The 26,698-nt window shown below is 47.5% G+C and overlaps 1 protein-coding gene across 50 annotated transcripts in view; it reads right to left on the bottom strand.

Moving 5' to 3' along the window:
• DYSF (dysferlin) overlaps nt 1-26,698 on the bottom strand; it is a 226,425-nt gene that overhangs the window by 188,219 nt on the left and 11,508 nt on the right. For 23 of the 50 annotated variants that reach the window (XM_081590394.1, XM_081590420.1, XM_081590395.1 and 20 more), the window contains exons 1-3: nt 24,113-24,408; nt 10,409-10,464; nt 9,144-9,235 (exon numbers count right to left, since the gene is read on the bottom strand). In XM_081590394.1, the coding sequence (XP_081446520.1) occupies nt 9,144-9,235; nt 10,409-10,464; nt 24,113-24,203 (239 nt within the window). In that variant the 5' untranslated portion in view covers nt 24,204-24,408. Of the gene's footprint in view, nt 1-9,143; nt 9,236-10,408; nt 10,465-24,112; nt 24,517-26,698 lie in introns of those variants that run through there. The other 27 variants (XM_081590434.1, XM_081590440.1, XM_081590435.1 and 24 more) reach the window with 3 other exon arrangements.

Genomic DNA, 26,698 nt, shown 5'->3' with positions numbered 1-26,698 from the left:
TTTAAAGACAAAGGGCTATGATGAGTAAAACTTACCCTCAAGTGGGAGAGAGAGAAAAGGGAAAGGAGGGAGAGGAAATAGTGAGAGAGAGAATATTATATAGAGCATTATCAATAAGTGAATCTGAGTATGTGAATGGTCTTTGTTCTGTTTTTGAAATTTTTCTGGGTTTGAAATTATTTCCCCAGAAAAACTCTAGAAGGGTCTCCATGTGTCAGATTCTCATTCTTTATCTTTTAAACTAAGAAAAAGACATGTCAACTAAAAATGTATGTATTGCGACTCAAACACATTCATCACTGACTCAGCTGCACCTTCTTCATTAGATTTAGTCAGTCAGCACAACAGGAAAGTCAGATAGCCCCTGACCTGGCAGGACACACACACACACACACACATATGCAGGCACACAGACCTCAGGGGAAGTTTAAGGACACCAGTGAGGAGACACCATGAGTGGTGGTCCCTCCAGCCATGCATACCTAGCCATGCATACCTAGCCATGAGGAGCAGGAAATGAGAAGAGCCGGATATTACACACACACACACCCAGCCCGCCTGGCCTCTGGCAGCCTTCCTGCCGGTATCTGATTCCCCAGGGGTGCCCAAAGGTAACTCTAAATAGTTTTCCGCTTCAGTCCAAAGAAAGACAAAAGAAAAACTATTCTGAAACCCAGGGATATCCTGAATGGAATCCAGGACAAAATGCATAGTTATAAAAATCCTTGGAAAATAAGGATATGGTCAATGCTTCCGAGGATACTAAGAACAACAGGATGGTGAACTATAAATATTCCTGCCTCAAAACTGCCTCCCGGACTTCCCTGGTGGTCCAGTAGTTAACATTCCGCCTGCCAGGCTTCCCTCATGGCTCAGTGGCTAAGTATCTACCTGCCAATGCAGGGGACACAGGTTCGATCCCTAGTCCGGAAGGATCCCACATGCCTCAGAGCAACTGAGACCATGTGTCACAACTACTGAGCCTACACACTGAAACTACTGAGGCTATGAACCACAACTGCCAAAGCCTGCACGCCTAGAGTCCCTGCTCTGCAACAAGAGAGCCCACCACAAGAAGCCCAAGCTTAGCAACTAGAGAAAGCTCACACACAGCAGCAGAGACCCAGAGCAGTCATAAATAAATAAATCAACTTCCTCCCAAGGATGCGGGAGGCCAGCCAACCGGCCTGCTGAAACCTGGAAGTGGAACATAGGCATACTTTCCCCAACTTCTAGCAACAACAGACTGCCCCTTAATGTCTATGCGCACAGGCACATTTGGGTGAACATCCATTCCTGTGTAAGAAAGACACCAGGACAAAGTAACCAAGAGAAAGACAGAGAGAAAATACCCTCCACACTTAGAACAGACGGAGGGTTGATATTCCTGACAAGATCCCAAGTGTACAAACTACTAGGAATGAGTAAGAAAAAAGCAAGCACCTCAAAATAGAAGAACAGGCAACTGACAGAAGAAGAAATACAAGTGGGCAATAAAGATGCCCAACTTTACAAGCAATCAAGGAAACACAAATTATAAGATACCTTTTTCCCCCATGGCACTAGCAAAAATAAAACCTTGATTTTTTTTATACTGTTGATAGATGTAAAACAGGATATCTTTTTGAAAAGTCATTTGTCAGAACTGATGAAAATGGTGTTTCATTTCTAAGGACCTATCCTAAAGGAAAAACAGTATAGGAACATAAAAACATTTGGATAAAGATGTTCAGTGAAAAAACAGGAAAGAAACTAAACACCAGTGGATAAGGGCACAATGGGATAAATTATGGTACACTCACACTGTGGAACATAACATGACAACTGAAAATGAGGTTGATCAATACCCTCTGACCTGGGAAAATGGTCCACGATAAAATGACAAACAGCAAAATGGGGACCATTTTATATGGCGTGACTCATTTTTGTGTAAGTAAATGTATATACCTGTATGTAAACAGATGCTCGTGGATGAGGAAGACATTCACAAAATGATCAACAGTGGACATCACTGTAGGGAAGGGAAGGAGTGAATGGGGGAACATGACTTTTTTCTTTATAACCTTTTAAGAATAGAGCTTACTTATGCTTATGTTTATAAAAATAATTTTTATACTCTTGTGGGGTTTCTCTAAATTTCTTTTAAACAAAAGAATATGTGCAGGGACTTCCCTGGTGGTCCAGTGGTTAAGAATCCACCTTCCAATGCAGGGACATAAGTTTGATCCCTGGTGGTAAAGCTAATATTCCACATGCTGCAAGGGAGATCCAACGTCCACAACTAAGACCTGACATAGCTAAATAAATAAAAGAATGTGTGCAAATTGAGGTATAGCACGTGTCCACATGGAGCATGTGCTTGCTGTAATATTCACACACTGGTGTGGTTTCTTATGTACATCCATATGGATTCTGCTATTACCACATACTGGGCACCTTCAATGAGCCAAGCATGGAGTAGGCATTAGACATCCACACCAACTCTACATTATGGTACTGTTATTGCCTCTGTCTCAATGAGGAAACAGAGGTTTAGAGAGGTCCAGGTCACAGGCAATGCCAGGATGAGACACTGCTGACAGTGGAGTTCCTGAGAGAAGCTTTGACCCTGACTCATGCCAGCCACCACCGCTGCCCTGCTCAGCTATGCAGACAACCTAGAGGACCAAGACCACCTGCTCCTGCCAGGATGGGATGGACCCCTCAGCCGCATCATAACCAGGTGTGAGTGGCAGATACCCACTGGCCAGACCTGCTCCCCCAGGCACCTCTGCGGCCTTCCTTACATTCTTGCACGTGACTGACTCATGTTCAGCTTCTTCCTAGAAACCCCCATTTTCCCTCAACAGATTAAGCCCATTCCCAAGAGACACCAGGACACCCCGCCCCACCTCCACCCGGGTGGGAACCAAGACCTACTTAGCGACATCCCTATGGGAGATAGTCACCTATGTCAGGAAGATCCACCATTCCCAAAATATCTCCTCACAGCCCATCGTGGTGCCTAACCCGTCACCATTATCATTTCTCTTTTTTATCTAAGCAGAGTCTGGGGAATAAAGCAGCATCCCCAACATTTCTAAGAAAAAGTAAAAGTTAAGCTACAGGCTGCCATCAACATTTCAGTATGAATGAGTCTTTTTCAACGACAGCTAAGAGGAGCCTTTGATGGGAAAGGGCTGGGACAGTGGGACTCAAAGCAACTGGGATGGCCAGAGGCAGCACAAGGGAAGGACAGAAAGGAAATGTGCCTGGAGGAAGTGCCAACTGCCGTTTATGCAGCGGCCCTCTGCGCAGGGCCCCGAGATGTGCCTATGCACAGAGGCTCAGGGAGCTGATGTGGGGATCTGCCCAAGGCAGCAGGGCTATTGCATCTAGACTCTGCATCTTCCCAAAGTCTATACTGGTTCCACTCCACCAGCTCACGGAGCCCAACATGGGGGTGGGAGGAGGAGCGGCTGAGGAGGAAGGACGGGGAGCACCATGTGTGGGGAGCTGCCTTCTGGGCCCCCCTCAGTGGCAGACACCACACAGCAACCCAGGTCGCAGGGCAGACGAAGGCAGGCAAGGGTCTGTGTGTAGCTGAGAGATCCCTCAATGGCCCACTTTACAGAGTCACCAGGTTGCTGAAAGGTTGGGCATGGATCACGCTTGTCCAAAGAAAATGCTATAGTGAGCACCTAAAGGAACGCTTCCTTAAAACAGTAATGTGCCTTCTAGCTGATTCTTGGTGTCAACCTGGGTCTCCTTCTTTACCGTCTGATTGAAGGGGGCCTGGGTGCACAGGCCCCCTGGGGTAGAGTTGCCAGATCAAGTACACTACTGCCTGTTAAGTTTTCGTTTCAGATAAACAATGGGGAATTTCTTAATATAAGTATGTCTCATGCAACACTCGGGACGTTCAAACTTAACTGTCCTGTATGTTTCTCTGTTGAATCTGGCCACCCTACCCCAGGCCTGGCTAGGCCTGGAGCCAGTGAGTTACTATGGTCAATTTGAGCGTCATTTAAACACAAATGTTTTATGTTTCTTGTTTTTCATTTTCCTGTGCTGCTCAGCTCATGGGATCTTAGTTCCCCGATCAGGGATTAAACTGGACGCTCAGCAGCGAAAGCAGGAAAGTACAGAGTCCTAACCACTGGATCACCAGGGTATTCTGTAACCCTGATGTTTTGACAAGTGGATACTTTGACCCCATGGAGACTTTTGCTTCCATATTTATATTTACCAAAACTTTAAATTAAAAAAAATACACCTACATTAATTAATTTCCACTGGAAAGGCACTTTTCAGAACAAATTAAATTAAGCCCATTTAATTTGTTGATATATTTTCTATACAGTGTAATTAAACTCTTTCCTTTTTTCAATCTTCATTTTTATTTTACCAAAATTATTCTCATTGGTAACAATTATTTTCTATTTACATTTCCCAACACAGGTTTGGTGCAAAGTTGTTTTTTAGTTGTTTTGTTTTTCATTTTTTGGTACATATCAAGCTTTATCAACTATAGGAGTCTCCCATTCTTGAGTTTTCTTTTGTGGAATTCTATTAAGTCTAATTTTCTCAGGCCAATGTTTATAGTTACCAATAGAATTCTTCAATCAGTCTTCATTTCCTTAACAATTTTGCCCATGTACCATTTTGCCCATGATTATTGCATGGTAATCATTTCTACCAATAACTACATCAATAAACTATGGCAAGAATTATATTTACTTCTTAGTTAATCCATGAAAAAAACTGAGAGCCATTCCTTGTGCTCATGCAGTGGGTGCTCAGCCTTGGTGCGCATTGGCCTCCTCTCTGCAGTTTCAAGAAGTGCTGAGACCTGCACTCGACTCTAGCTTCTCCTTTAATCAATTCGCTGCAGAGCCCAGACACTGATCTATCATAAAGCTTCTGAGTTATTGTAAGATGCACCCAGGGTTGGAGCTCTGTTCCAAAACTCTAGAGCTGCACTGTCCAACACACACAGCAAACAGCCACTACAAATGCACGTGAACAATTTAAATTTAAATTAAGTAAAATTTAAGATTCAGTTCCTCAGTTACACTAGCCAACACAGAATGATTCCATCATCTCAGTAAGTTCTACCCAGCAGCACTGGTCTCGAGTGGAGATGACTGGTTCTCACTCCCTAACACCTGGGAGTTCGTAATGATGCACAGGCCCTGGCCCCAATTAAGTCAGAACTTGCAGGTGGGGCCAGGCACTGGTGTGTTGTGTCAAAACTGCCAATGATGCTACTGTGTCTCATAGCCTGGACTGGGAGCTTCTGGACTCAACGTTCCAGGGATCAAGCAGCTGGTCAGGGATAAAGGTCAGCTTCCCTTCCAACATCCTTCTGAGAAGCCCAGAGTAAACAGGAAGTTGTTGAATCCAGCCTGGGACACAAGTCCAGGACCCACCCTAGCTGGGTTTGCACAAGTGTCTCCCATCCGGAGAAGTGACGCTTCCGTTTTGCATTTGAAATCTGATTTTATGGACACAGAGTTTTGATCCACCCTTGCAGTTGGTTCAGGGTGGGTGGGATGCAGAATGGCCCAGAGATAGTAACTAGCCTGAGAGGTTCCCCTCCTGAGAGATTCCAAGACCCCACTCCAGGCCAGCAGACCAGTTTGGCACAACAAGGTCACTCAAAACTGCCAACAGCCACGGAGGAAACACGGAAACCACGGGGAAAGAGAGGAGAGTGGAAGTGGGGGAAGAGTCATAGGAGAGAAAGGGTAAAAGGAGAGGGGTCAGGAGGGAACGTGAGCAAAGCCAAAGACCTCTGGAGACAGAAGCGCAGTGAGGGACTGGCAAGAATGAGGGAGGTATTGAGGAGACTCTAGGAACAGGAGGCAGAGGATGGAGGTTTGGCAGAAGGAGAGGAGGAGGCAGAGGGAGCCTCCGCAGAGGAGGCAGAGAGGAGGCAGAGGCTTTGCTGAAAGAAGACCCAAGAGGACTCTTGGTGGGGCTCGGAGAGCACCTGCGACAGCCAGGGATGAAGGGACCGTGACAACCCGGGGGACCTCACTGAAACCGAGGGCAGTCTGACGGCAACGGTCACCATCACACCCATTATTTCCCTATTTGCTTCCTGACCAGACTCTGAGAACTTGAGGGTAGCGAGTAGGTGTTTCACATAAAATGCTCATTAAATTGAATTCACTAAATTTTTTTCCCTTTTCTCTTTCAGAATGTAAAATGTCACGTGACTGCTCTTGTCGCTTCCTGGAAAGGTTCCTCACTTTCACAGCCTTAGAAATGTTAATAACTTTAATCTGGGATTCTTTTCTCACATTTCATGAGCAGAGTGAATGTGCTGCGTGGTCCAACCATGAGGGCCTGACAGAATTACCTGTGTGTACCTGCCTCCCCTCTGCCACTCCACCGGGCTTACCACCATACACCTTCCATCCAGTCAAACTGCTCTCCAGCCTGCATACCCGACTCTGGCAACAGCTCCAACAGTGCAACCAAAACTCTATTATTTCTGAAATTCTTCAGGTGTTTGTGAATGTAATTTTAAATTCAGCTGAATTAAAATTTAATAATTTTTGAAGTGAAGTGAAAGTCACTCAGTCATGTCTGACTCTTTGCCACCCCATGGACTCTATAGTCCATGGAATTCTCCAGGCCAGAATACTGGAGTGGGTAGCCATTCCCTTCTCCAGGAGATTTTTCCCAACCCAGGGATCAAACCCAGGTCTCCCATATTGCAGGCGGATTCTTTACCAGCTGAGCCACCAGGGAAGCCCATTAATAATTTTTAACAGCTAGAAATACAAAATCAAGTTAAATGTTTATAAAACTCAAAAAATAACAATCAAATAGTTATGGGAAAGAAGTTTCTGTTTAAATTAGAAAGGTTTGTCAATTAGGTCTTCTGCAAATTGATTTTTGAGGAACTTATTTCTAGCACACTGGCCTCACAGTGACCTGGTCATGGGGGTAACTGGTTTTCAGAGAGCTGACTTCCCCCTGGGAGCTAACGGACACCCACAGGGGGCCAATGAGAGAGTTACAAGGTGTAATCCAATCTGCTCATCCTGTGACCTCCAACCCACAGGGCCAGGCCGATCCATGTGTGATACTGGTCTGGTATCACCCTGAGGGCCAGCCTGGCTCTTGAATTGATCAAAAATATGTTCTCGAACACTGCTGCCTTCCTGGTCTTAGAAATCTTCCCACAGGGCCTGAAAAATGCTGAATATGATCATGAAAATGAAACCTGCATTTCCTCTGCCTGGCTTTGCCTTGCTAAGCTCCCTCCAGAAGGGCCTAGCACCCGCCTGGGGCTTCCGGGAGACTCTGAGAGGTGCAGGGACACCATGATTCTGACCATGTTGAAGACCTGCCCTTCAATCACAGCTCTGCCATCACTAGCCTTGGGGGAAACCACCCGGCCTCCTGGAGCCTCGATTTCCCTCTGTAATAATGACAAGTATAACAGCAACCCCTAACGATTAAAAAAGATCCTTTATATAAAGACTCAGCATAGGACCAGACACTTGGCTAAGCTCTCAGTAAACATCAGCTGTTGTGGATTTGCTATTATTATCCTCAGCCTGATTCTGGAGGCTCCCTCCTAGTTGGGCCCCCCTGTTCCCCTCTCACTGGGCTGCACAAGTTGTGTGCCTCAGTCCCACCTGTAAGGCCTTAGCCCACTGCCCTCCGTGACTGAACACCGGAAGGGCCTCCATTGCTCTCCTCTCTAAAGCCGACCCTGGCCTCCGACTCAGCCTGTGTGGCCCTCCTCCAAGAAGCCTTCCAGGACTACCTGGAGTCCAACACTGCTCCTCCCTCACCCGCAGGTCCACCATTCATGTTTGTCAGAAACTGCCTTTTTCCCACAAAACGACTGTGTTGGAGTAGTTTAATATGAACTAATTCCAGACCCTGCTCCTATGCAGGTGGGGGCTGCTGAGGTCCAGACTGGACAATACTGGCCCAAGACGTCCTGGGCCCCACACTTGCAGCACCACCTTGGGAGGGCGCAGTGAAAGCACCCTGTCCTCCCCACACGTACCAAGCTCCGCACTCACGGCCAGCAGAGCCACAGGCTGTGGCAGTTGGGTTTTTTCCAAGCTTTTTAAGATTTCAAACTTCCCGGATATTTTGCAGCCTGAGACCCTTGTTGGCCTTCCCCAGAACTCAGAATCTTCCCTCCTCCCCTCTCCCCTCCCCCACCCCAGGGAAAGACAGCCGGGCCCCAGACACCAGCTCACCCAGTTCCCAAACAAAGGTTCCACTGTCAGCAGTTCACAAAACAGCAAGCCCATGCCTGATCCTTGAGTCCAGACCTCAGCGAACGGCACCAAGAGCAGGAACCCACTCCTGCCGGCATCGTCAGACCCAGCAGGGGCTGCCGAACCCTCACCATCACATTTAAGGCTCAGCACTGGGCACCCTCATACCTGGTATCTCCCAGGCCGCCGCACCCCACAATCAACAGGGCCGTCAATATGCAAGCTCGGCTGGCCCTGCCCACTTCCCACACCCCGATCACCAGCACACAAAAGGCCAGGAGCTCAGTACAAGAGGAAGGACCCACCATCTGCCAAAGAGCCTACTTTTACCAACACAAAACTTCGAATTCTGCTCCTGCTATTTCCCCTGCCTGGAAACCCTCCCCACTACAAACCGACACATGAAATAACATCAGAAAACACTGCCACAGGACGGTGGGCAGTCAGCATGGACCGTTATCACTGTTCTGACTTCTAAACCACAACTCTCACCTCGAGTCCCACCTCAAGTCCCACCTCGTGCATGAAGCCCTCCTGGAGTGCTCCCACCAGTGGCTGCTCTGCTCGCCTGTCTCCCGCAGTGGGTGGGGAGGGAGGGCCGTGCCAGGCACCTTGGGGCTGCAGCAGGACCCAGAGAGCTTTCTCCTCCCCGCTCGCTGGGGCACAGGCTGTCCTGGGAAACACACTCACATCTGACTCTAGCCCATCTTCCTTCCCTGCCAATTCACCCCCAACTGAGTTCTTGATGCTGCAGTCAAGCCTCTCCCCTCCTCCTCTGGGCCAGGCCCATGAGTGGCAGGTCTTCACTTAACACCAGCTCCCCAGAGTCCAGATTCTGGAATCGGCATCTGCCACGACCCTACCCACACAAACCCACAGGTCACAGAGCCCCCCTCACCGCCTCACCTGTTCCTCCCCATCGTCTCATGGTCTTTGACCACCACAAGAAGCTCGGAGCCCTGGTCCAGGGGGACACCCTTGAGGTCCCACTCAAAGCCCTGGAAGAAAAAGAGAAAAGATGTCTTAACCTGTGGGCCCCTAGAAGAGAAGAGGCTGTGTCTGGTTCCCCCTGGGCACTGAGAGGGCATCTGCGACCACTGCTGGGGGAGGGAGGGATGCATGAGTGAAAGAATGAGTACATGAGTGGCAGGTCTTCAGAGCTTCAGAAGTGACAGCGAGAGCTGAAGGCAGCAGAAGAGGCCAGACCCCCGTGACCCCCTCCCCCCAACTCAGTTCTACCAGTCACCAGGAGCACAGCTGGGGAGAATGCCAGGTGACTCTGCAGGGCCCTCAGGGACCAAGATCAATGTGCCCATGGAGCAGTCAGGCCCCTGGTGAGAGCATGCATTAGTGCCACATAGGTCTCTGGTAATCCCAGTGTCCTTCTCAGAGCAAAGGCACCCCATGCACCTCGACTCTACCCACACAAGGCACTCAGGGCTTCCAAAGATGACCAGGGAGCCATATAAAGAAAGCTGGCTGACTAAGTCTCAAACAAGAGCAAGTTATACAGCCGATGGGAGCCAATTCTTTTGCCACTTAGAGAATGATGAATCTCTGAGCAGATAACACACTGACCAACGAGAACCTGAATTGGTGAGCAAATAAATGAGCATCTCCCAACACAGATTTATTCACTAAAATTGTTAAAAGCTATTGCAAAATGCCTTAAGTAAATCATTTGCACAGATAATTTACTGCAAACAGGCAATTACTTCCTGTGGCTTAAATTACCACAGGAATTGGTAAACATTGTCAGTTTTTCTAAAACAATGTATTCAATGTAACCCAAAGAAAAAACAGAAAAGAAAGGAAGCTGGTTTAGGAGTGGGGCAGAGGCCAGCAGGAGGCAGAGGAGCCAGGGAGGGCGGCGGGGAGGAGGAGGAGGCGGCTCTGGGCAAAGACAACAGCCTCTGTAAGGGAGACAGGAGAGCCAAACACACCCTCCATCCTGCTGGCCTGACCAGAAAGGAGCAGAGACAGTACACACCTCACTCCTCTCCATGCTGCAGCGAATCACAGGGGAGACCCTGGCCAGGCCACCACCTCTCCTCCCAGGTTCCTGGTGCCCAGAGGATTCCTTGGCAAGCCAGACCAGAGCCCCCCCTCTGGATGGCAACACCACTGAGAAAGCCACCGAGCCCCCTGACTCATCCTCACAGAGGACATACCTCATTCCACACAGGGTTCACATTGTTCTTGATGACTTTGGTTCTCTTCTTCACACCTACGAGAGACACAGAGGGAGAGTGAAGAGACACATCCCACTCTGCACCTTCCCCAAGTGAGGGCCAGTTCCCAGACGTGCACTGCAGCCGGCCCCCCAAAGGGAACCTTACAAAACCCGCAGGTTGCTGAGAATGCCCCTGGTCTGCAGTGAAAGCCCAATGCCAGTCACACATGTCTCTCAGCCCTGGGATGGAGAAACAGCAGCCCCATTTGAAGGATCGTTTAAAGGAAAGTACTCAGCCTAACTCTTCTTTTTCTCAATATTTTATTTTTATTTACTTATTTTGCTGCTCTGGGTCTTAGTGGCAGCACACAGGATCTTCAGCTGTGGCTGGGCACTCTTAGCTGTGGCATGTGAGGTCTAGTTCCCTGACCAGGGATCCAACCCAGGCCCCTTGCATTGGGAGCTCAGAGTCTCAGCCACTGGACCACCAGGGAAGTATTAACCTGACTCTTTTTATTTTATTTTTTATTTTGTATCTGAGTATAGTTGATTATCCGAATGATAGTTTCAGGTAAGCAGCAAAGGGACTTAGTCATACATCTATATTCTCTCCCAAACTCAGCCTGACTCTTCTTAATGAGTTTGTTATTGTTACTCCTGACTTTCTAAATAAGGTCTTGAAATTGTCAAGTTTCTGATTCTAAGAATGAATGATCTTCATAGAAAATACTCCATTTTTCTTTAAAAAAATCTATCTCCACATATTGTATGATTCCATTTATGTGAAATGTTCACAATAGGGAAATCCACAGAGACAGAAAATAGGTTAGTAGTTTCCAGGGACCTAGGGGGAGATGAGAATTGCAAGTGAATCCTTAATGGAGATTTCTTTTTGGGGTGATGAAATGTTCTGAAATTAGATAATGATGACGATTGTACAACATAGTGAATGTACTAAAGATCATTTACACTGTACATTTTTAAATTATTAAAATGGTGGCTTTAAGGGTTTGTGAATTTTACCTCAATCAAAAAAAAAAAAAATCCTCCTCTGTCTCACCTTGAAGGCATCTATCTGAAACAGGCTGTTTTACCTGCTCGTGAGGGCTGGGCTGAGGGAACACAGAAGGGCTTTGGAAGAGACAAGAACTCACATTGCTGAGCGCCCCAGGCGGGAGTCTGCTGAGCCTTTCCTCTGGCATTTGGGCCTGAGGGGTGGATGAGAGGAACAGAAGGGGCCAAACGTGTCTGGCTTTTCCATTAAGCATCAGGACAGGAATGATTCTGTGCTTAGTAAACAATTTAAAGTGTTCAGCCAGACACAGAACTTATATTTGGGTTGGATATGAACGATCACCGATTCAACCCCATCTGTGCAAGAGCCTTCAGTGAGAAGCCTGTGGCCCCACCCAGACTGCTCAGCACTCACAGTGTCCTACCTGGACTAGCCCTTCGAGCCTCTGGAAACATCTCCCAGGACCCCTGAGTCCTCTGAAGCTGAGCACTGTCTGTTTCCTTTCTGCAGGTCCAGCCCCCACAGCCGAGTTCAGAGCAGGAAGAGAAGAAGGGAGCAGAGGGGGTCATGGACACAAGCAAGGTCTGGGGACGGATTTGCAGGAAGGAAACAATGGCTTCCCAGGTGACTCAGTGGTAAAGAATCCGCCTGCCAATGCAGAAGACTAGGGTTCCATCCTTGGATTGGGAAGATACCCTGGAGAAGGAAATGGCAATCCACTCCAGTATTCTTGCCTGAGAAATCCCATGGACAGAGGAATCTGGCAGGCTACAATCCATGGAGTCAGAGTCAGACACGACTGACTGAGCACGCATGCAACAACAGAGAAAGGAGTAAAGGAAAATCGAGGGGAAAGGAACATCCAACGGAGGATTGGTAGACTTAAGACAAAGATTCAGGCCCCCCGAGTCCCCTCAGAGGTCCTGATAAATCTCCCCCCGAGGGAGAGGATGAGCCCCACCACTCCACCACCTGCTGAAAATCATTGTTGAGGGAAAAGCACGTGGACTTTGAGATGACACAGATCACCATAGAACACTTATTTTCTCAGAGACCCTAGGGCAGCAGTTCTTAAGTTTTTGGTCACACAATGTTACTCTTAAAAATTAAGGACCCTAAGGAGCTTAAGTAAAACTAAGGTAACTTGTATCTATTGACTTTTACTGTATTGGAGGTTAAAACTGAGGCACTTTAAAATATTTATTTGGTAATTCATTTTACATTAACAAATATAAGCCCAGTACATGTTAACATAAGTGATCTATTTTTATGAAAAATAACTATAACTTCCAAAACAAAGGAAAAAGGAAAGTGACACTGTTTACTTTTTGCAAAACTCTTTAATACCTAGCTGGATTATCATATCTTTGTCTACATTCAGTCCATTGAGATGTCTTGTTTTAGTTGACATCTATGAAGAAAATCCAACCACACATATAGATGGAAAAGGAGGTGCATTTTAATAAGTTTTCAGATAATTGTGGATATTCTTCTCTCACACTACACCAAAACTTGATAAGTAGTATTTCTTAAACTTAAAGGTTAGCTGCAGAGTGAAATTTGGAAGTAGAGTGATAAACATTTCGTACTGTTACATTAAAATCTATTGCCCTATCTTGCATTTTGAATAACTCTTTTACCCATGCAGGACTCTGTAACATCTTGCCTTGGTCATTTGGGAAGTAATCTCATCAGAAAAGTCACTAAACACTGGGAAATGCAAGACAGAAGTGTTCTAAAATTCCATATTTTGTTTGAAAGCTCAACTTTTATGATGGGCAACAAATGATAAATGTCAGTTTCAAGTAGCAAGCTCACTCGCTCATTTTCAAGAAAATATCTATCAAATGCCCAAGTCTGAATAATCATAGCTTGTCAGTCATTCTTTCAAGTAAAAACAATATTCCATTTTTAAATTTTAAAACAAAAGGCTAGTTCAACATGCCACTTGAGTAGTCACACAAGTTCTTTTTCTTGCAACAATCGTCATTTCTCCAGGTGCAGCAGAAGCGCTCTGGGCATACTTCCCGTCTCAGCACAGAAAATATTACAAAAACAGGTACTCTAGGATCAAGATTAATAAAATCAATGATTGCACAGCTTTATCAGGGACATATTTCAATAAAACTGGCTTTTCTTTTTCAAACTGTGAGTACTGGCTTTTTTTTTTTCCCTTCAAATCACATGTTGTTGTTCAGTCACTCAGTCATGTCTGACTCTTTGAGACCCCATGGTCTGCAGTACACCAGGCTTCCCTGTCTGTTACCAAGTCCTGGAGCTTGCTCAAACTCATGTAAGTCAGTGATGCCATCCAACCATCTCACTCTCTGTCATCTCCTTCTCCTCTTGCCTTCAGTCTTTCCCAGCATCAGGGTCTTTTATAAGGAGTCAGTTCTTCACATCAGATGGCTAAAGTATTGGAGTTTCAGCTTCAGCATCAGTCCTTCCAATGAATATTCAGGATCGATTTCCTTTAGGATTGACTGGTTTGATCTCCCTGCAGTCCAACGGACTCTCAAGAGTCTTCTCCAACATCATGGTTCAAAAGCATCAATTCTTCGACGTTCAGCCTTCTTTATGGTTCAACTCTCACATCCACACATGATTACCGGAAAAACCATAGGTTTGAATAGACAGACCTTTGGTGAAAAATACAACTAATGCAACTTGGCGCCAAAGCCCTATTAGTATTAAGGCGCCATCAGCTTCACTTTCCATTGCTGTCGCGCCAGTGGTACAAATATCAACACAGTGAAAACTGCAAACAGCATCTTAGTGTTATTGTGGAAATATGTTTAACCTTGTTGACCTGCTCAAAGTTCTGGGGATTCCCCCATGGGTCCATGTACCACAGTTGAAGAACCTCTCAGGAAATTCATTGAACATCTGTTTCCTCACCTGTAAGGTTGCCATGGCCTTCTCCAGGGGGATCTTCCTGACCCAGGGATCAAATCCACGTCTCTTACGTGTCCTGCATTGGCAGGCAGGTTCTTTACCACTAGCACCACCCACTTAGCATAAGGTCATAATAATATCTCTTTACAGTGTTGTCATGAAAATTAAACAAGATAGGATGAGTGAGGTGCCTGGCACACAGCACGCTCATTAAGTGTGAGTTCACTTCCCCTCCCTTCCCCTCTGAGCCTCAGTCTGCTGCATCTAGTGAACTCCTACTGATCCTTCAATGCCCAGCTCAGCTTCTGCTCTGATATGCCTCCCCTGACTCTCCCAGACAGAGATGGTTGCAATCTGTGAAAACATATATCGAACAGCAGGACAACGCTGCACTTTTATGTCTGTCTCCCAACTAGAGTGCGAGCTTCAGAGGGCAGACACCATGCCTTACTCATGGTAGGAACCCTAGAATATAGCAAGTGAGAGTTGCTCAGTTGTGCCTGATTCTTTGAGACCCCATGGACTATACAGTTCATGGAATTCTCCAGACCAAGACACTGGAGTGGGTAGCCATTCCCTTCTTCAGGGATCTTCCCAACCCAGGGATTGAACCCAGATCTCCCTCACTGCAGTCCGATTACTATAGCAAGATGCCCAGTAATTGAGTGTGAAATGTCCTTTTGTTTCCCAAGTTGGGTGCAAGTTCACTTCCTCACTAGAGGGCAGAGCCACTCTTCTCAGGGAACGTCAGAGACTACATTCACAGTCTGGCTATATGTCAACAGACAGAGGGGCTGAAAGGAGGCACAATGGAGGGGGAGATGTCCTTAGGGGGCCCAGTGACCTTATGAAAGGTGTCTCAGGCCTGCTCTGACTGAATCACTCTGAATCCCCTTGTGGGCCATGGTGTGGCTCCAGCTGGGGTTAAACACACGGCTTTGGAGTCATTCAAACAGCAGGCACTACTAAGTGACCTAAAGAAAAACTTGTCACCCCTCAAAAGCCTCAGCTCCCTTGGCAGTAAAATGATAATAAAAAAAAGAATCTCTACCTCATTGGTTTTGAGAGGATATGAGATGCTATCTAAGTGTTCACTTCCCCTCCCCTATCAACTTTCCATGGCCTACAGGAGTAACATGGAAAATTCCATCTGCAGCCTCTCTTGAATTGTCCACTTGGAAACATAACCTGGTGCTTTTGGCCAGTAGCAACTAAGCAGTGTCCATGTGCCAAGCCCCATGCAAAATGTCTTTTAGACATTTTCTACTTTCTGCCTTCCCTGCAGATGAGAACAAAGACCCTCAATACGAGTACACTACGTCACAGCGAGAAGGGCCAACTCTGGGATGATGTGAAGGGAGGGGTCACTGATAGGCTCTACAGCCCCAAAGAAGAGACAGAAAGAAATGAAACTTTAACCCGGCACAATCACATGACTTACAGACGCCAAGGAAAAGGAAAGCAGGCTGCTAATCAGGAAATAGTTTCTTCCTCATCATGGATTTAGACCTTTCCTGTCCTTGATCATCAGTTTTAGCCTTGAGAGATGTCGCTTTATGTGTATAAGTAAACAGACTCAATAGTTAAAGATAGATGAGTGCTCACAGCTCCTGCCAGGGGTGTGGAGAGGGGATTGCAGAACTGGGGGCAGGCAGGCATCCGTGAGAATCATGCTGGAACCCTAGGGTGTCCCTCCAGTCTGAATGACTCAGTGAAGAAGAGTGAACCTGCTATGGGAGGACTCATCTGTGCCCCATGGAAATTCTTCACTTGTTTTCCCCTGCTTACCCACCCCACCTCGACCCTACATTCCTACCAGAGTCACCCATGGCTGTAGGGTGATGTTTTTCAAACTGCTCATTGGGACCCATTAGCAGCCCATGACATCAACTGAGTGAGTTGACCAATGTGTCTTTTTAATGACAGGCTAGACTAGAGAAGAAAATGGCAGAGCACATCTTTCATGTGAAAGTACTATCACTCAAAACTTTTGGTTATATTTTCATATATATACTTATGTGTGTATTCTATCTTGATGTAAAATACTTTTCTTGTTGTAGATAACAGTCCCAAAGTTTGAAAATGATCACTTAAAGGAAGATTGCCAGAGGAGAACTGGAGGACAAAGAAATCTTGGCCCTTGAAAAAGATATAGTAGATTGTCCTAGCCCCCCACTGGAGCCAATTCTGATTAAGACCATGGGCTGTGGGAGGGGATATGGGAAGGAGGCTTAGAGACACAGAGCAAAGTGAAGATAAGAGGACAGCCCATCCTGCCCAGCCAGTGCCTAGGGCCACCTGGCTGAGCAGTCTCCATAGAGGAGAAGAGTCTTACATATCTGACACCTGAGCATCAGACACAGCCATGGCCTCACACGAGGAACCACATTCCACCTGGTGAGGTCTACCTGTCAGCAGCCAGTTGCTATCTCTGCTGCCGTCTGGGCCTCACAGCTCATTCACCCTTTCAAGCCCATCTTGTGGGAACAGGGCTTCCCGGATAGCTCAGTTGTTAAAGAATTTGCCTGCAATGCAGGAGATGAGAGTTTGATCCCTCGGTCTGGAAGATCCCCTGGAGGGGGAAATGGCTACCTGCTCCAGTATTCTTGCCTGGGAAATCCCATGGATAGAGGAGCCTGGTGGGCTACAGTCCATAGGGCCACAAAGAGTCAGAAATGATCAAGCTACTGAACACACAGCACTTGCGGGGACAAGCCCCTTTCAATGGTCTAGGACACTTGTGAGCCGCCCCCACTGCCAAAGCCTGAACACACATGGATGGGGGTTACTATGTGGAAGGGAGCACCCCAATCTCTGGCAGAATGAGTGGGCAGTCTCTCCATAGCTGTGATGGGACAGACTCCCTCTCCCTACACAATGATAAGGTTGAGGTACATTTCTGAAGCAGACAAAATGCTTGTCTTTGTAACACTGATTTAGTGGAATCTTCGGAGCTAGTGGGATCACAGAGAAGATAAATGCCAAAGCAAGGGTCTTCACCGAGGGTGCACATCACAGTCTGTAACCTGCTCCCATGCTTCTAACATCTGTCCAAAGAGGGGTTACACAAAGGCTGAGGAATACTGGTCCATTTCCCATTGCATCTCAAAGGCACCAAGGCCCAGATGTCCATTGACAGATGAACAGATAAACAGAATGTGAGCTGTACACACAATGGAATATTGCTCAGCCTTAAAAAGGAAGGAAATTCTAACACAGGCTGCCACATGGATGAATCCTGGAGACATCATGCTAAGTGAAATATGCCAGTTACCAGGGATTTGGGGAGAAGGAAATGGGGAGTTATTATTTAACAGATATAGATTTTAGTCAGGGAAGATAAAAGGGTTCTGGACATGGATGGTGGTAATGGCTACACAATAGGATGAATGTAATTGATACCACTGAACTATACACTGAAAGATGGTCAGGATGGTAAATTGTAAATGATGCGTATTCTAACACAATTCTGATATAAGTCTAGGTGGATGATGGTGAGAACACAGCAGTAGGCCTGGGGTCTACTGACCAGCAAATGGGTGGGGAAGGGGGCTGAGGCAAGAGGAAAGCCCATCTCAGATTCAGACACGGATGCACTCAGGGTGGCTGGAGGGGCCGTTCACCTAGAGATGGAGCAGACGGAAGAGGAGATGGGACGTCTGGGACTCACAGAGAGAGAGAGAGACAGGCTGTTTCTGCCCACGAGTCAGGTAACAGGACCCACTACACAGATGCAGGGCACCTTTAGATCTTGCAGGAAGCCTCAGTGCAGCCTTTCATTTACTCCACAAATATATTTTTAAATATTTGGGGGAAGTGGGGCCTGCTCTGGGTGTTCGCTGCTGCAAGCAGACTTTCTTAAGTTGCAGCAAGTGAGGGCTACTCTTTGCTGCAGTGCCTGGGCTTCTCATTGCAGTCATTCCTCTTGTTGCAGAGCACAGGCTCTAGGCACTCGGGCTTACTAGTTGTGGCACAGAGGCTTGGCTGCTCTGTGGCATGTGGGATCTTCCTGGACCAGGGATCAAACCCTTGTTTCCTTTATTAACAGGCAGATTCTTGTCTACTATACCACCAGGGAAGTCCAGTCCACAAATATTTATTGAGTACTTGCTCTGTGCTGGGCGCTCTCTTGACACTTCATTAGAATACCCATTAGGTAAGCAAAGCGATAAGAATTCAAAGTAACCAGCAGAAACTGAAGCATGGTGGAAATTGAATGGAGAAAAGGTAGCGTTGGCTTCTGCTGAAAGAAGGTCTGCTTTACTTCTCAGTACAGATACCCCCTAACAAAAAGGGTCAGCAGACTCAGATAACTCTGATACTTGCCCGCCATCTGTTCCCTAACTCAATCCTGCACACTCTGAGACTGGGCAGCAGTCACTCCCTGCCTTCCCTACGAGAGCCCTACTCTTCTCATCTCAAGAACTCCCATCCCAATCTCCACCTTTTTAAATCTTAATTGAAAATATACTTTCCAGAAAACAAGTAGCCAGGAAAGAGTGGTGGCAAGTGGATACACTGGCTATGATGGAATGCCGTCTGAGAAGAGAAGTCTTTAAACTCAAAAGGCCAAATAGAACTAGGGAAGATATTTGAAACACAAATGACAAAAATCTTATTGTCCTTAATATGTAAAGAGTACTCATAACTAATTAAGAAAAAGCCAAACAACTCTTCCCTCCCAAACTGGGCAAATTAAAAAGCAATTCAGGGACTTCCTTAGTGGTCCAGTGGTTAAGAATCCACCTGTCAATGCAGGGGACAAGGGTTCAATCCCTTGTCCAGGAAAATCCTACATGCTGCAGAGTAAATAAGTCTGCATGCCACAGCTACTGAGGCCAAGCTCTAGTGACCACGAGCTGCAACTACTTAAGCCCATGCATCACTGAGCCTGTGCTCTGCAACAAAAGAAGCCATTGCAATGAGAAGCCTATGCATGGCAACTAGAGAGTACCTCCTGCTTGCTACAACTTGAGAAAGTCCACGCGCAGCAGTGAAGACCCAGCACAGTCAAAAATAAATAAATAAATAAAATTTTTTAAAAATTAAAAAAAGCAATTCATTAAGAAACAAATACAAGTAGGCAATAATATTGAAACATCACAAATACTACTTGAACCTAAGAAATTGTTTAAAATTTGCATGATTACGCTTTGTGTTAGCAGAATTATAAGAAAATAAGCCCCTAAACTCAGCTAATGGGAAGATAAAGTTGACACAGATCATCAGGAGAGCAATTTGGGAAACACAGCAAACTCTTAAATATGTCTATAACCTCTGACACAGCAACACTACTTCCAGTACTTACCTAAAGGAAATTATTAAATATCTGGGCAAAGATTTAGTTGCCAGAATACTTCTTGCAGTGACACTATAACTTAAGTATTGGATATAAATGTTAAACATTGATACAACCTAAACATTCCTCAATAAGGGGTTGATTAACTGAATTATGGTGCATCCATATAATAAAATAAAAATGAAAAGTGTGTAGAAGAATATTTACTGACATACAAAAATGCCCCTGGCTTATTACTGAGTGAAAATGTAAATAAGCAAACATTTGAAAAAGATATCTGAATAAAATTATGAAAAAAAGAAAGAAAAAGATATCTGGATGGGATTACCTCTAGAGAGGAAGGCAAAGGGTCTGGGGACTTCTGGTGGACAGGTGGGATGAGTAAGTTTCAATTCCTTGACCTGGGCAATATACATGAGTATTCCCTTCATAATTTATCCATTAAAGCAGGGTTCCTCAACCTTGGCCCTCAATAATTCCTTATTATGTGTGTTGTGGAGCCATCTTGAGCACTCTAGGATGTTTAGCAGCATCCCTGGCCTCCACCCGCAGTAGATCCCAATAGCACCTCATCTCTCACTCAGTGGTGACAACCCAACATGTCTCCAGACATTGCCAAATGCCTCTGAGGAACAAACTGCCCCCAGCTGAGAACCACTGCACCAAATTGTATGTTCGTATTTTATGCACTTTCTTAGGTGTTAAATTTCACACTAACATTGCTTTTTTTAAAAAGAGGAAAAAGAATCTTGGTGGAAATATGTCAAATTGTTAACAAGTTTGAAGCATCAGAATGGGGAAGCTACTTTTTACTGTTGCCTCATGAAAGTCAAAGTGTTAGTCACTTAGTCATGCCCGACTCTTTTTGACCCCATGGACTGTAGCCCGCTAGGCTCCTCTGCCCATGGGATTCTCCAGGTAAGAATAATGGAGTGGGTTGCCATTCCCTTAAAGGGGTCTTCCTGACCCAGGGATTGAACACAGGTCTTCTGCATTCCAGGCAGATTCTTTACTGTTTGAGCCACCAGGGAAGCCCCATTCCTTTCTGTAATATATCCTTTTTTTAACACTGAATACTTACTAAGTTCATCTAAAGAAAATGGGCTATTGTCAATGCTTTCAAGTTACTTTTACTATTCAAAAATCCAGATTCAGAGAGTCCAGTGACCCTGCAGCCCACCGTCCCTATACAAGTAAGTCATGTGTGTCCACATGACTTACCCAGAAGTCATGGGTTCCCCAGAAGATAGAAGAGAGGGGAGGGAGAAGGGAGAGGGAGCAACTGGTAAGACAGAGGGAGGAAGAGAGGATCTGATGGGAGGAGGGAGAAGAAAGGGACAGACATGACTCGGGTTCTGGCTGGTGAGCCTGGGGGAAGCAGGGTAGAAATTTACCAAGTGGGGCCACAGGAGATCCGACCCTCGAGGAAATAAGATGTCTGAGCTCTAGGGAACAGGGATCTGGTTTTGTTCTTGGATGTATCCCCAGACCCTCAAGCATCACCCAACATGTAGTAGATACTCAATAAATATTTGTTCAGTAACAAAATGAGTGAATGAAAGGATATAAATCATGACTGTAGAGGGTGGAAAATAGGGCAGAAGAGAGATACAGATTATTAAATGCTGTAGGAAATGAAGCTGTTCATTCTCAAAGCTGGTCAGTGAACTATCTCTACCACAGCTCAGGGACTCGTAGTAGTTAGTCATGCTAACTAATTAATTAATACAAGAACAAAGGGATGGTAAGTATTCATTAAAAGCCTCTCTCCTAACGCCCCAAGAGAGGGAACCCAAAAAAGCACCCTCAGAGTCCAACCTCCCAGAGCTCATAGTCTATTTTGGGAAGCAGGTCCTGAAATTACATCCGAGCCTGAAATGCCAGGAACAACTGTGAGACAAGTGGGCCTGACCAGGCGCCTGTACCTCGGACTCCGGAGGGGAGCCCAGCACACGGTGTGGCAGCCTCTCTGCAGGCAGGCCAGTCCCCTCTGTGCTGTGACAGGCTCCAACAAGGCTTCTCACCCCACAATTACACTTCCTGAACATTTGGAGATTTTTAGAAATACCTGTATCTGGGCCCCTCCTCCCAGAAACTCAGCTTCAAGACAGGGGGAACAAGGAGTCTTGGCTGTGGCCTTTTAAAAAGCTCCTCCATGCAATTCTGATGTGCAACCAGGGGTAAGTACCCCAGGCTAAAGGATCTGTAAATTCTGTGTCTGATTCCAACAGCCTCTTTCCCTAAGCATCTGCTCAGCCCCAAACTCCAGCATGAATATCCCCATAGGGTGGGGGAAGTCACATTAATTTCACCTTTCACCACATGTCACATCAATTTCTCTCAAGTTGTGGTCCCAAAATGACCTGCCTCAGGTGTGGAAGTGCCAATTCTTAGGTCACTTTCATCTGCTGCATCAGAACTTCTATGGAGGGGACCCAGGAATCTCTCTGTTAAGCACACTCTCCAGAAGACTCTGAGGCCCAATAAAACATAAGGACCACTCCCCCCAGACTGTTGAGACCCTCAGGCACATCAGGAAGATGGTGAGAAACTGGGCCAGAAGGGGCACACACTAGAGAATACCATCTGTTTGCTAGCACTGGGAATCCTGGTGAAGTCGCTACCCTCAAGGAGCCGTGTGATCCTAACTATGGAGCAAAGTACTGAGCACAGGTCAGCTGGGGTGTGTGCACCAGCAGACCTAACAAGGTGCTGTGCATCCAGAGAGGAGAGGCTGATGACAGTCAAGGGACTCCGGGGTGGCTTCCTGGAGAAGGTGGCTTTGTAGCTGGGCTTTGAAAGATGAATAGACTTTGAACAGTTGGAGATGGTACATCCCACTATATTTCAGTTTTACTAGGAGCTTATCAGTGGGAATAAATAGTAAGGCATTATAAAGGGTGGGGAATGCAGAGCTGGGGAGAGGACAACAGGTGCACGTGCTCAGTTGGACTGGTTCAACTGCAAAGAAGGACCTCAATAGATTTGGACTCAAGAGCACTGCCCACTCAAGTGCTCCCTGCCATGATTGGGACACAGCATTTAATGAACTTCCCCAGGTTTCCATTTCCTTGCCTGCAGAACAGGGAAATTGATAGCTACCACACAACTGTTGGAGAATCAGGGAAAGAGAGTGGTGAACAGATGCAGAAGAGATCCAAAGCATCTAGGAGACTCAAGGCTGATAAAGGGCCCTGGGCTCAGGGTCCTTGGGAACTTCTTTCTCAGCCAGTTGGCCCCATAATTTCACACAACAATGGCTTAGTCAGAATCTGAGCCTAAGGGACAGCTAGGGACCTGGTCTTGACACTGCATTTCATAGTAGGCACCCAGGAATAGCACCAATTAATGGAAGTAGAAAGGTTTTCTAAATTGTTTCAACTCACACTTTTCAAAAAGGGAATAAAATATAAACTGTCCCATAACAAAGAATAAATGCTCCAGTTAGCTCTCACTTTGCCAAACTGTGTCTTTCATCTATGGTTATCAATATTTTGGGGTGCTGGGGGAGCAGATGGATATCGTGGGTCAGAACTAAAGAGCCCCTATGGTGTCCCCACCTTTTCCAAGCCTCCTAAAGACACTAGCCATTTATCCCTCTACGTTTGACCACCTTTTGTGCTGCGCAAATTTTTAATTCCACAAAACCACAGGATATTTGTACTTCCACAAAACCACAGGATATGGTAAGAGGAAAACTCTCTCCCCTTTCCTTAATTATCTTTCTTTGCAGAACTGGGGTCCTGACTCACAGCTATTGTTCCTTCTCTTAATTTTGACAGGTCCTTCCTCTTCCCTTTCCCCTCCTGAGACACCTCCTCCCACGGGAATGTCTGCCTTTAAGTGAGGGTTAAGGGTGTCTGGTGAGAAGGGGGTGGGTGTGAGTCCTTTGGGGTGTTTTCCCCAAACATAGGCTCTCTCTTGACTAAGTACCCACAGACTGGCATTTAGGCTCTTGGCATTTTAAAAGACTTCCTAAAACACTCAAAATTCTTTGTATCAAGGCCATATCCGCCCTATTCTATCCTTTTTCCTCCCAACTGAGACTCGACGAATTCAAGGCGGCCAGTGTTGAAGAAAGATGGACGAATGAATGAATGAAACCAAGACACAACTCTCACGGTCTCCACGCCCAATTTTTAAGCAATCCTATTCTCTCTCTGCATTCATCCTCCAACCCACCCTCATCACTGCCTGCTAAGGGCCCGCACGGTATTCCTTCTGGGTATCGGTCTTGGAAGTGCAACTATCGACATATTACTGCGCTTTCGGTTTCCAAAATTTCTGAGCACCATTGCATTTTTCTTGCTCGGCTGCAGCCTCCTCGCCCCTTCTGAAGAAGACAGGACCGAGATTTCTCTGAGATTTCTGTCCTTGCTGACAGGGGAGGAAACTTTGGCCTGGTTAGTGCGGGAGCGAGGGTGGCCGACCCAGAGGTGCGCGCGCTGGCCGGTGGCGCGGGCGAGCGGGCACGGCGGCCACGGGGCTCTCACCTCGGAAAGTCAGGCTGGCGACCGGGTCGCTGCGCCGGTCCTTCTTCAGACTGGGGAGGTTGCTGGCCCTCACCAGCTGGCAGCTCAGCATGGTTCGGCCGGCCCCCGCCGAGCAAGCGCCCGGCTCCGCAGCAGCCGCGCCAAAGAGGAGCGAGATGTCGCCTCCGCTGCGCCTCCGCGGACAAGTCCCGACGCCTGGGAGAGGCCGCGGAGAGGACACCGGACACCCGCTGGGTGGACCCTCCCCTCCTGCCCCGCTGCGGATCCGCCCTGCCGCCCGGGGGCGGGACGGGCCAGAGCTCAGACGGGCGCTGGCGGGGGCGCTGGTCCCCTCCGCCGGTCCCCGCCCCCGCCAGGAATGGAAGCGCCGTTGACGCCGGGCGCACCGCTCGGCTGAGCAGCTGGGAAGCGGCAGCCGGTACCATCCCGGCTCCCGGAGCGGCCAGCGTGCCTGGGTCCGGAGCGCACCAGGGCCGACTTGGCGTCCGCTGCTCTCCTGCCGCTGCGCGCAGGCGGGCGCGCCAAGGGCGCGAGGCAACTGGGTGCGAAGGCGCGAGGTGGGGGAAATCCGGCTGCAGGGACCAGAGTGTGTCCGCGGAAAACTTCACGCTCTGGGAGCGCTAAAGGAGGAGAGGGCCGACCGCGCCGCTAGCCTCGGCCCACGCTCGGTGCCCCTGGAGACCCGAGAGACTCCGACGCTCGAATTCTCGGGAAGGGCCTCTGAGCCTTCTCAGATCAGTGATCTGGGGTCACTCATCTCCGGAGGCGGAGGTCTGTGTCCTGTTCTCTTGGAGCTGCTCTGCAACATCCCGACAGCAATCTCTACGTCTCCTGCCCCCGCCGTGGGGGAAACTGCTTTTAGTGAGAGCCTCGAGCAGTGACAGCCTTTAGCACGCGTTCCCGTGTTAAGTCTGGCTCCTTTCCAGCTGACGACCACAGGTGGCGGGCTTCCCACCTCTATACCTGCACCGAGCGCCCGACAGGCGTGTCCTTCTCCCACCTCCCAGGTGCTCACAAGCTTCCTCACTCAGCCTCCGTTCAATGACCAGTTATCACCATTCTGCTGCATAAAACCCCAACTCTCTTCCCCTTGTCTTGTTTTGAGGCTCCAGCATTTTCAGGTGACTGCCACCTGGTGAAATCCAACTTCGCCTCCTCCACCCCTGTCCCTTAAGCACTAACTGGTGTTGGAGAATAACACAGCTACCCTGCCAGCCTCACCTGCTATGTCCCACCCGAGACTCAGGGGGATCCTGACTGCCAATAAGCAGCGACCCGACATCACCGCAGTCTGTTCAATCACACTCTCTCCTAGACATCTATTTCATACTTTTCGCTCCCTAAATTTACAGCACCCCATCACCACCCTCACTCTCAGGTTGCTTCCTGTATGCAAAGGAGAGAATGTCCCCAGACTCCCAGCCTCCTAACCGCCCCCCACCCCACCTTCTGTGCCCAAACCTTTTGCTCTCCTGCTGTTAATAAATGAATCACTTGCCCAAAGCTTTGCCCAAAGCCCGGCTGGGAGCTTGGGCACTAGATCCTACCCCTCTCACCCACTCAATGACAAGCCTAAGGCTGTCCTCTCCCCAATCTTAAAGGCCGTGTCTCCTCCAGTTGGCTTGTGCCCTCTTCCTCCTGACTCTCCCACTCTCCCTGAGTGACCCCACTCACTCTCATTATGCGATGGCCATTTACTTCCTCTCCAACATCCAAAGTTCCTCTCTCTCAACAGAACGCAACTATTTGGGTACTGCTTCCAGCCCTAGCTCCAGATCCTGACCTAACTAAGCCCATTGCCTGGCAATAGCTATTGGTTCAGCGATGGGCATATGTCCCAAGTTGTTCTCCCAGAGGGATAACTTATTCTTTGTGACTGGACAAGCCCAACTTGCTCTCCCACTTTGTGAGAATAAGGAAGCGTGTAGATCCAATCGTCAGCCAGCTCTAAGATGTAGCAGACACCAAGGACGGCAGACCAGAGAAAAATAAAATGGAGTCTGCCTGTGTCCAGGATGACTGGAGCGGTCCACTCTATGTGCCCAGAGCCCACCAGGTCTCTGGATCATACTGGGGCCTGGTTCTATGGGGCTTCCTTCCCAGAGGACTTGTATTGGGAATGAAGATCACTTTAAGATTGTTTATTATTAAAGTCATTTTGAGATAGGATTTCACTTACAGCCTAAAGCATCCTTGCTGACTTTGGTACCATCTATGTGCCCACAGCATCCAAGTGCCTCCACACGGGAGCCAGGTGATCTTAAATATAATCAGTCACACACATACACACACACACACAAACACACACTCTTTGTAAAATCCCTCCAAGGCCTCCCGTGCTCTTGGAATAAAGCCCCACTCCCTTTCCCCTGCATACAAGGAAAGACCACTCAGCCCCTCACTCTCTGAGCTTCAGTGACTTCTCAGTTTCTGGAATATTTTGAGCTCCCTCCAAACTCAGAGCTCTCCTGTCACCTCCACCTGCACCTGCCTTCCCCCTTCTTTTAAAGCCCCCCCCCATCCTTCAGGCCTCATTGCTTCCATGAGAAGCCTCTGACCTCCTGATCTAGGTTGGGCCTTCTGGCA

The sequence above is a fragment of the Giraffa tippelskirchi genome, chromosome 4 (genome assembly GCF_054371585.1).
Source record: "Giraffa tippelskirchi isolate mGirTip1 chromosome 4, T2T-mGirTip1v1.2.pri, whole genome shotgun sequence".
NCBI lineage: Eukaryota > Metazoa > Chordata > Mammalia > Artiodactyla > Giraffidae > Giraffa > Giraffa tippelskirchi.
This window is presented reverse-complemented; position numbering and strand designations above follow the sequence as displayed.